At 38.5% G+C, this 11692-nt stretch overlaps 1 protein-coding gene across 1 annotated transcript in view; it reads right to left on the bottom strand.

Annotated features, from left to right (window-relative positions):
* Positions 1–11692, bottom strand: part of GRID1 (glutamate receptor, ionotropic, delta 1) — a 328149-nt gene that overhangs the window by 246754 nt on the left and 69703 nt on the right. Inside the window, 1 exon segment of the mRNA XM_009334645.1 lies at positions 2–123. Within this exon segment, the coding sequence (XP_009332920.1) occupies positions 2–123 (122 nt within the window).

Here is an 11692-nt window from a genome sequence, read left to right as displayed (position 1 = left end):
CGGTTTTCATGGTAGTGAAAAGGTTGGCAAAGACTCTGCTGATGTTCCTGTCCACTTTTTGTAATGATACATCAAGTCCCAGTCTTGAGGCCTGATCGAGAAATCCCTGCAGTCCGCGTATATCTGTAACACGGGGAGAGGGGCGGGGGCAGAAAGAAAGAAAGAAAAGAAAAGAAAAAAAAAACCACTGCATCAACCTTCGCCAATTAGGCAAGCATCACTAATTAGGTGGAAAAAGACTTTTTCCTGCAGTGCTGTCAGAAGAAGAGTATTTTCCACAGCTCCCTTTCACAGCCAATGCCAACGGGGAAACTCCATCAATTATCTTTCCCCAGAGGTCTCTGAATGACTCTTCGGAAGAGTTTCCAGTTCATGTATTTGGGTGGCTGTGGATACCTCCTCCGAAGCTCAAGGCCACAGGGCTTAACACTGCACAAACAAAAAGACAGTCCCACCCCAACAATATCACAGTTTAAATGCATAAATCCAGGAACAGATAAATAAGTAGGAGGATAAATCACTCGCCCCTAAATTTCTTTCCTTCTACCTCAACCTATCTTACATAAGATCACGCCTGCTTTTTCCATGAAAAAATTACAATATCCAGAATATACACAGCCCTCCTTTTGACCCCTTTTTTTCTCTTCCCCTCCTATAAATAAGCTACCTAATCAGAGGCTTACCATTAACCTGTAAACCTGTGAAACAGTACACAAAGCCCCAAACTATTAGCATATATTATAGTGCAAGAAAATTGGCTTTCAGTAGGGGAAACCATGCAAACAAGCCCCTTCAAAACCTGTTCCTTTGAGCTCTGTCCCTCAACTTCAGGCTGATTGAAAAAAATCTATTTTCCTAACCACTTTTGTTAGGACATTTACATGGAGGAACACACATTTTATATTATTTTCATGATGAATCTGCTGGTTCAAACTGTATTCTGTCTTTATGACTCAGCATTTTTCTATAATAAATGTATGAGTTTTTATTTTGTAGTGGAATTTAGAGCAAGAAAAAGGTCAGAGCTTATATTGAACAAGGTTGTCTCAAAATTAACAGTGACCTGATCACAGCTGTACCATATCATTAGGAGCCCTTAATTCTATCTGAAACACACATAACTTGTGTTGAATAAGAAAGTATTTAACCCTCTTTTCTCACATTCATTTCTCACACATTTATCATCAAATTTCAGCTTGTGGGTGAAGCCGAATGGTGTAAGTTAGAGTACATTTACTGTCCTCGTAACAAAACACACTCTTCAGAAAACTTTACTATAACTCTATGGATCTCTATAAACTAGATTGTAACAGCTGGTGGGTTTTTTTAAATCCTGCGAGTAACCAACTTCTAATGAAATTCTGAGTATCAATACACAGACACTGCTAAAGTCAGAGGACTGAAAACCAGTCTGATTCAAGTCAGCAGCACTCCTTGCTGCCCCATCTGGGTGGGCTCTTAGACCACCACCAATCCTGGTGTCGCATGGCCATAGAATATACACGTGAACTCCTTTTTTCTCCCCCTAAAAAACCATTGTATGAACCCTGATACAAGTAACACCTTGTGAGGATACACCAGTTAAAAAATTTAGCTCACGTGCAAGTGCAATATATTAGGGTCAACAGATAACTAGCAAACATTAGATCCAAAAGAAAAGCACTGAAAGTTACCTTGAGTAGCTTCATACTTCTATTCAAACATGGGACTGCTTGGTAATGCAATTAATTCAGCTTCAGAAAACAGCTGAATTACGAGAAACATCAGAAAGGAATAGAAATTCAGCTAAGAACGTGCCAACCACAGCAGATTCTTTACCGCCTTTTTAACTCGGGTTTAGTTGATATGATCATCACTCCAGCCAACCCCACCATCAGGAAAGGTGAACTCATGAGGGTTTTGCTGGTGACTTAGGCAAGCCTCTAGCAGTTTTATCACACTGTCAAATACCTGCTAGACTTGCTGTCTAAAATCCTGAGTCACTGAGGAAAGGAAGGGGTTTACTGTTATGCAGGCGTTTCTGGAAAATGCCAGAAGACTTTAGCACTTGTATGAGTGCTAAATATTGCAGGTGTGCTGAAATAATGACAGTGACAAACAACTATTGTTTACAGGTTAAAGTATTTTATTAAAGTTGTCAAACTAAGTTTGGATTTTGCTAATTTAAATTCAGTAAACTAGCATTCATTACTATACCTATGCTCACTTTATGGATCTGTGATACAGGAAACACAAAGATTTTTCTTTTAATGATGTTTAGTCCTTCCAAATTACTGCGGTGCTTGACAAGCAGTAATAAAGTTCCTTTTTATGGTTTAGTAACGACTTGTCTTTTTGTGCAAGCATCCAATGTAATCACTGCACAAAGGAAAGCTGTTTACAAAAGATTAACTGTGCTGATATTGCTCTAGGTTTTTTGCTTTGTGTTTTCAGCTGACTAACTACTGGTTAGAAATATTGTTGTAGACCAGTGCAAAATACCTGATGCACACGGTAAGACTATTTGGACTTGGAAGAGCATTTTGTATTCCCTTAAAAATTTTTCCCCCAAGGAAAACAGACTATTTCCCAGTTTGAAAAAAACGGAAAGGATTCAGACTTTTTCCAGCCCGAGAACAAAGCAAGATCTGAGATGGAAGAGGCTGTCCAAGCTCAAATGTACAAGCACAATCTGTCAGTTTTTCACAGATATAAGTGAATGTGAAATTATTCAGTGTTGGCAATCAGAGAGAACTGCATGACTGTATCTTCCTGAACGCTGGCACGCCTGTTCCTACATGACGCTGGGGAGGAGGAGAAGGCCTGGTGGGAATTCAGAGGTGGAAATGGGAGCTGAAGAGCAGTGTTTTCAGAGGTGAGTAACAATTTTAGGTGCTTACATAATGGGATTTTTCTTCCCAAATAATTATTTGTAATCATTACCAAGAGGGCAGTGATTTCTTAAAATGTATCAGTACATAAATACACAAACATATGCACATATGCAGGAGCATCTGTTTATAAATCATAATTAATTAGGCTCAGTTGTATTTTATCTGACGTATCACATAAGAGAGTGAGTTTGATGCCCTCATTTTTTTTCCTCCATTTAGTAGATCACAAATCCACGCAACATAAAAGAAAAACTGAGCTTTGTTCCTTGGCAGCTCAGATGGAAATATTCACAGAAACAGTTACGAATTTCTTTCCACTTCTCATAATTTAGGACAGTTAATCCTCCATTTTCTTCAAGACTAAAAGGAATCTTATAAAATTCACATAGAATTTAATAAAAATAAAGGATTCTATAAATGCTTTTGTCTGTTAAAATACATGTGCTTTCTATCTCTTGTAGTCTTAACAGCAACTCTTTATTAGAAAGTTCAGATTCTAACATTGGAGATTTATCCTGAATTATTACTAGTAAAATAATTCCTTGTGCCCATTTATTTCATACTTTATCGGAAAAGTATAGCAATCCAAACTCAATCACAGTCAAACTCTTCTGTCTAGAACTTCCGACAAATGAAAGCCCAGTTTGCTGTAACTACACCACCTACAGCTATCTACCTTCAGTTTTCCAATTAGTTACTTTTGCTCAGGGTGTAGCCTACATTCAACCATAAAAATCACATAGTACTATTTTAATTATCTAATTGCCCTCCAGATTTGTGCATGCTCAACATGCAGAATTTCAGAGACAATATTTGAAAATTTCTCTTTAGAGAACATCAGTTTCTTGAAGATGATGCGACACCTGCACTCCAGAAGGAAAATGACTATACAAAATGCGCTCAGGTGAGCATTTCCCATAAAAGTGATCTGTAAAACCATGTAATAATTGGATACATTTACAATACTCTAGTGTCAACCACAGTCATGTGAAATTAGCAGGTTGGAATTGGAACTAACTCACTGGAGCTTCATAAGAAAAGTGAACTTCCTATGAACTTTGTGTCTCTTCTGTTACATCTGGCTGGAGAGGGAATCTCTGCGGCTGAGAGCCTTCTTCCTAACTGACAATATACCATATGTTCAGGTCTGAGAACAGAAGAACGAGACAATTTCAGCGATAACTATTACAAGGGGGGAAGGAAAGCCTTGATGCACTGCTAAGATACGAGTTCTGTCACTGTGACTGCAAAACTAATGCTTGCCATAAATAAAGGGCTTTACTGTACTTTAAGGAATACTGGAATGTATCATTTCCTCCTGGAGGTTAGGCTGGTGACTGCGCTGGTTGACTGGAACACAAACATGAAAGAATAGTACTAAATGTGGCATTAGCTACCTGTACGTAAATCTTATTGTCATCTACAAAGTAATTCATTTTTATTAGATTATCTATAATCTTGTTTATATAAAAAAAAAGTTCACAGAGTCTACCATAGCATTCATCTTTCATACATTTACAGGATCTGATTCTTGGCCTTGACACATAGAATCATTAAGGTTGGAAGAGACCTCCAAGATCACCGAGTCCAACCGTCAACCCAACGGTTGGACACAAGCAGCTTTAAGCTATTACTTCTGTGTGAAACAGCTGTGTGGTTTGGCACAGCTGGCCTTTAAGAATGGCTCATTGTAGAAAGGAATTTCCAGGAGGTAGAAAGCAGTATATTGTCTTTTCAACACCAGTTCCTAACCCCACTTGACGGAAATAGAGGCAGCACATGGGTAGGAAACATTTTACTTTGGGTAGAAGACAGCTGGAAGCAAACTCAAGTACCAAGCTGGAGCTGAAGGCAAAGCTAAAGAAGCACCAAGAAATAATTTTGCACCCTTTCATTCTTATCCGTCACCAAGTAAATTCTGGGAGGACTGAGGTACCGTCACCAAGCCCTATTTTCAAGTGACCCACACCAATCCTTTCACTTGTACATTTGTAAGAGGGAAAAGTAAATAAGTGTGAAAAACAATGAGATCAGGCAGGAAACACTGAGCTTTTGAGTTTTTCATTTGCTGATTGTAGGCTCTACACTTCACACTTTTTTTTTTCCAGTGTTAGTTTTATTTGAGTGTTATTTTGGTGATATATTTAAAGTAGTGAGAAGAGTGTCAAGGAGACTTGGATAGTTTCATTATTTTAGTATTTATTACACTTGTAAAAAAATATATTCACTTTTTCCAACATTTTAGGAACAATATCAAGGCATTTTTCCTTACACTTAAGCTCCAAGAGAAGACAAAAATTACTATTTCTTACCTTTAATACAAAGATACTCTGCTTTACTGTAGGTTTGTCTCTCTTGACTGCAAGTTGGACAGAATACTTCCCACTTATTATTTCACTTCTTAAGACAGAATAAAATACTCATTCTAGGATTCACTGATTTGGAAGATAACCTATAAGCACTCTGAAACAGGTTTCCTAAAGCACTTCAGTTTCATGGGTTTCATTTGTTTTATTTTACAATGGCTATTCATTTTTGCAACTGCAAACTGTTTACATAAGAAATAAGGGATAAGAAGACCGGTGTAAGAAGAGAGACGCACATCCTGATGATTAGACTCCTGCTGCATTGTAAGCTTTCTGAATGAATGATTTTGAATACCATCTTTGGGTCCTTGCTACAGATAATAACCTACTTGAGGGATTTGAATATACTCTAGTATTTTAGAAAACTGGAAGTGGACGTACTTCAGAAGTAGCTCTTATTCTTAAGTTAGTAAATACCAAAATTCTCTTCCTTCAAACAAAGGAGGGAAGATTACTATTTATGCTTCCAAAAGGGAATTATTTTGTCCAAATCATTTAGAAAAATTAGACTTTGAGCAAGTACTGAAATCTTCAACCTAAAATACTCACAATATGATTTTAACCGCTCAGAGTGATTAGACCAGAAAGTATAATAACAAAGTCTGTTATAATAGATATGACTACATTAATATTTGAATGTAAATGCTTATTGGATCCCAGTGCAAATGTGAAATGATATTAGTAAGGTATATTTTCTACTTTTATAAATTTTTTTTCCTCTGTTCTTACAACCTCTCTCCATCTACCACATTTCATCGTGGGAATATGTCAGGCAGAGACACACGATCACCGCTAAGATAATTGCTATCAGCCAGATAATTTTTCTACAAACATTAGAACTCACAGTTTCAAAACATCGTCTGTGATTTAGTCACCTCATTCCTAATGAAGTTTCACTTCAAAAACTTTCTGCTAAAAAAATCTTTGCCTTCTTGCATGCTTTTAGATACACCAGAGCCCAAAGTAACAGCTCTGCAATCATATCCCATTTTATTTTCTATTTTTTTGAAGAAATGAAGGAATTCAGTAACTAGACAATAGTTATTATAGCAAGTACATATAATGGCAAGTACAATAAATCCATACATTAAATTGGATTTTATTATTCCGCTTATATAAGATAATAACCTTTACCAGATGAGACCAGACAGGAAGTTCTGCCGAGCTCCATAACCTGTCTCTGATAAACAGGGTGTAAAACAGGCGCATTTTGTGCAGCAATACTTCCCTCTAACATTCTCCCAACAATTCAGTTTGCAGCGCGTGGAATTCCTCAGGCAGGGGTGGTTTCTATGTATTTCTACGCGGGTGTACTTCTGCATTGTAACCCTCAAGGGCTTTCTCCTTCACAGAACAGCACGGTTTCCCTTTAAGCCCATGTAAACGATGAGCATCCAGATCAGCTCCAGCATTTTAACCCGGGAATTTTCAGGATCCCGTTGGACTCTCCCCTTTTTACACCTTTCTCTCCTGGACAGTTCTGCTAACATCGATCAAACACAAAGCAACGCGCCAGCGCCTGCACTGCCTGACCAGCCAGGCACTACATAATGCCATTCGGACCTAGGAACTGCATGGCCTCTTCTCAAAGCAAGACATCAGGGACTTCTGGAAAGAATAAAGTAGGCTATCAGAAATATAATCTTTGAAAAATACAGGGAACATTGTTTCGCCATTTAAATCTAGGTCACAGGCTGACATTTGACCACCTTTCCGTAGAAACTGCAAATCTTACCAGATGTGTTCTGGTACAAGCATCAGGATTAATCAAATGCAAAGGTCTACTCAGAACCCCTTATGATATCAAAGGCTGAAGCCTGTATAATGGCTGCAGAAAATTTTTTATTGGGCAGTTATACTGCCTACATCGGTTTTGTTATGAGGCTGTTAATATGAGAAGGACTTTGAATAGAGACAAATCATAGGTATTGGTGATTTTCACTCCTGAACAGATGGGAAAGGGACAGAACACACCATAAAGCCAGATGTGTTGCATGCACAGACAGATGTTTTCAGATTTGACCTGTCATAGAAGGCAGACAACACTATTAAAAATATTAAAAAGTTACTCTGCACAACTGATGCTTCATTCCTGAAACCGGTGATCCAGCCTGAAGGTAACTGGAGCTCCCCAGGAGGCCCAGAAGCACAAAAGCCTTTTAAAGGCTACAATAGCCCTTTCACATTTAGCGTGAAAGGTCAACTACAGGTTTCTCCTGCTGGATTTTAACACTTAGCATTCAAAACCACAAGGGAAACCACCTCAGGAAATTCATTACTGTTGGAAAAAACGTGGACATATGTTACAATTTATGTACAAAGGGAATTCACTGAAGAACTAGCATTTCCATTCAAATCATCCATTTAATTCTTCCACATGCAATAATTGCCAACTGTTTGCCCAATGATAAACCACCCAAATGAGCTGTAATAGCTTCTCATCTCACTACTGCTGTTAATACATGAAAATACTTTTAAAGACACTATGCAGTGTTATTGCTGTATCTTCTTATGAGACAAAAACAGATGTATTGACAGAAACTATACTTTTGCTGACATATATCCTAAGTTTAAACAAAATATTTCTTTCACCTAAAATAATTTTAATTATTGCATTAAATTACTGAGCCTAATATTTGTCATGGCTGAGTACAAGCAATCCTAAACATCCATCCACCAGTACATTAGGAAAATATATGTTTTTTCTTTTGAAGGGTTGAGATGCGCCTTCCTGAAGCCATATTATTTTACATGAACATCTGAATTAATAATGTCCATTTAGGATGTTGGGACTGCAAACCTGCCTGCTTTAACACAAGTGCTATTGTTACTGTTAAGAAGCTGTTACTGTATGGTAAGTTTGGTTATCGTACTTTGACACATGAAGTATGTCCTTCATAAATAAGAGCGGTAACCCCAAACTAGGGATAAGCAAATGCAAATAAGCACATCCTGAAACAAACCAAATGTGCCAAGGGAACGCCTTCAATAGAGAGACAAAAGGCATCACCTGATTTAGTTGAGGATGTCCCTGCCCACGGCAGGGGGGTTGAACCCTTTTTAGTTGACCTTTAAAGGTCCCTCCCAACCCAAACTTTTCTATGATTCTACAATCTCTTCTCATTCAGAGAAAACCAGAAGTCACCTGAGAATTTGATAGAGATTCATTCTGCATGTGTGTATAGCCAAGCATCCAGCAAAAAGAAGGTAGAAGCACATCCCTTTGCTTTTAACGGATTGTAGAGTGAGTCTCCCTCTTGTTTAAAACAACGTTAAATATTGCATATTCCGATCTCAAGAAAGACTGCAATAAAATTACTGCAGATAAATAAATTAAATTCCCCCTTCAGGAAAGGTTACTGGCAGGAAGACCTTATTCTTTTATATGTGTAACAATAATTATTGCTTGCATTTATACAACACCTTTCAGCTAAGGATCTCAACGTACTTTATACGCACCCGTACAGTATAATAAAGTATTATTAATAAAGCTCCTATTACAGGAGCTAGCTGCTGTTATACCTACTTAACTACATGTCGGCAAATAATAATTTAACTCTCTGTTGAAGAAACTTTCTCCCACTGGAGTATTTCTGTAGGTTCAAGTAAAAGTCAGGTGCCCTGGGCACACAAGTAGCAGAAAGGCTGTCAGAGCTGCCAGCTCTCATGTTCTTGTCATCATCTAGGGATGGAGTCCTCTTCACTGAGGAAACAGGAATTCTCTTTAAGGTTACTATTTCTCAACCAGTTTCAGATTTCGGACAATCAAGCCCTTACTGATGTTAATTTTGTACTATCTCCAATATTCTACACTGAGAAATCTAGACGTCACTTTGGCAGATGCCACAGTTTCCCTCCATTGCTTGTTTTTCAGAGCATTCAGTGCAAGGTGGTACAGGGGCACTGAATTCACACCTCGTCTCGAGCCTTATCACCATTAGTACAGCCCGCTCTGACCGAGTCAGCGCCGGGCTGCCATTACCAGGAGGGCTCCGTGTCGCCGCACCACGTGCACCGTACGGACACCAGCTCACGTGGAGCCTGAGCGCGGCACTGAGCTGCACAGAGCTCACCTGCCCTGGCAAGCCCATCCTGAACTACTTGGCTAATACGTGGTCACCTGCTGGCAAGCTAAGGACAACAGCGTGTATATTTTTAGCTCAGAACTCAGGAAGGAGGACTCTCTGGCCAACCCTTGTTTTACCTGAACGATGTCCATCAGGCTGTAATGAGGATGGTGGTATCTGAAGTTTAATTTCCTTGGCTAGCTGTTTGACTCACAAAGTACATTTTCATATAGACACTGAATTCAGAAAATTAGAAAAGTTATGCAATCTTCTTCAATTTCCTACTTTTTTTAAAGCCCATTTTTGCAGTACAGCCTCCATAAAACTCTGCACAAAAACGCAAAAGGATACAAAAAATCAGTTATAGACTCCTCTGTTCTCCAGTGTTTTCTGTTAAAAGCAAGATGAGAAGGATCCTTACTGAGATAACAAATCTCTTGGTGGGAGCAGGAGGGAGTTGAAAACAAAAACTAAGTTCATGTCACATATAACGACCGTCAATTAGTCCCCTCTTATAGGAATATGCCAATAAACAAACGGGGGGGAAAAAAAAAAATCAGTTGCCAATTATTCATTTGCATTATGACAACTACTTTTAGTATGGTGGCAAATACAAGTACTCCATTCTCTAACAACATGACTCTGATCCCAGAGGAAAACAAAACAAAAAAGAAAAAAAACAAACGTGCTAGAGAATAAAAACATGAATCTGCTTATACTTTGTCATCAGCTAAAACCTCCTCAGGCATCCCTCTGTTAGCTCCATGCTTTTGGAAAACAACGAATACTGATTACTGAAAAGACAACTGGTAAAACTGAGGCAGTACACTCTACCAAGATTGGTGCCAAAAGACTCTCTACTCATCATATTTTAAACAAAATATAACAGACTGAAAAATGAGATGTTTTAGGCTGTAGTCGTACAAACATTCAAGTGTGTATTCAGCTTTGTGTGAGGAAGCTCAATGCCAAGTCTCCTCCCACAAACAAAATCTCTCAACATAGGAATATGTGTTCACACAGCTACTGCACACTGTGATTTATTCCTCCGATGATAATCAAGATAAACACTTCAAATGTGAAGAACGCACTTGCACCTTCCCGGATGTGAAGCCCTCCTTCCTCAAAACAGCAATAAAAACAAAGCAAAAAGCTTCACACCTTTTTAACCAATCCTCCTGTGCAACCCTCCTCTCCAAACTACAGCCCTGATATTTTAACAGCTTGTGCCCATGACTTAACACGTGGCCTTTGTGGAGGCACAGTAACCCTGCTCTTGAAAAGCACGCCCATGATTTGTTTCATATTTGCCCAGACACAAGAGCAATTACCCAGGTTTCACTGAAGCACTCCATTTGAAAATTAACAACCATCTGTAACAACAGGTTTTCTTCTTCTCTTTACTATATTTCTATAGAGCAACAGCAAAGAGGAATATTTACAGGCTTAGGAAAATAGCGTCTCCTCATTAAAAACTCAGCTATAGAAAAGGATAATGGGAAAATGGGAGCATAATGCTACATAGACTTTTCTGACTCCATTAGCGTGTCCCACACAACTTTAATTAAAATACCATTATTTGAATAAAAGCAGTCAAGTACAGTAAGAGTGTCCTTTGTTTGCTAGTCAAAACCATCCCCAGTTTGGCAGCAGGGTAAATCTAAAAAAAAAATCCAGTCTCAACTAACTAGAAAGTAATTTTAAAATCTACTCTCAGAGATACCTAAGTGCTTGGACAGGGGAAACAAAACTTGACATTCCAAAGCAAGAAGTATTCAGGGTTCTCAGTTTACTTCAGTGATGCTAGAGGTTTTTATTTGCATATTTATAAAATTGGGGTTTATTATAGCATCTCCTTTACATATATTTATGAGTAAATGAAATGAGAGCTATATGCTTCAGTAAGTTTAGATTGAGATTTGATTGTGGGACTCATCGAGACAAAGCTTCTGTGCAGCTCCCCCAAAATCTGACAAGCTTTTATCTACTGATTGCAGCCATTAATATGAAGGCCAGTTAAGAAGTCCAATATACCCTAAGGTTAATATCTGAATGAAGAGGTCTATTCCCCTCGCCGCCCCCCCCCCCAATTAACTTAATTCCTTAGCTAATGTCTTCTAATTTACTGGAAAGGAATGAAGCAATTCTGAATGTCACCAGGAAAAATTTTGTCATTAGAAAAGGCTGTGAAGAACATCTCTGGCTGAGCAGCACCATGCAGCTACTGGTATCTTTGGTGGGCGCTGGCAAATCTGCACACCGTAACATAGTTCACAGAAGCAGACACTGTGCTAATTTCAGTTACTTTAAATAAAGCAATGGCTTGGAAGAGGACAAGGTGTCGTTCCAGAAAGGATAGGATAATACGTTACTGCCAGGCATCCAA

This window comes from Pygoscelis adeliae, unplaced genomic scaffold (genome assembly GCF_000699105.1).
Source record: "Pygoscelis adeliae isolate BGI_AS28 unplaced genomic scaffold, ASM69910v1 Scaffold361, whole genome shotgun sequence".
Lineage (NCBI taxonomy): Eukaryota > Metazoa > Chordata > Aves > Sphenisciformes > Spheniscidae > Pygoscelis > Pygoscelis adeliae.
Note: the sequence above shows the minus strand (reverse complement) of the source record. Positions and strands in the feature narration are given on the sequence as shown.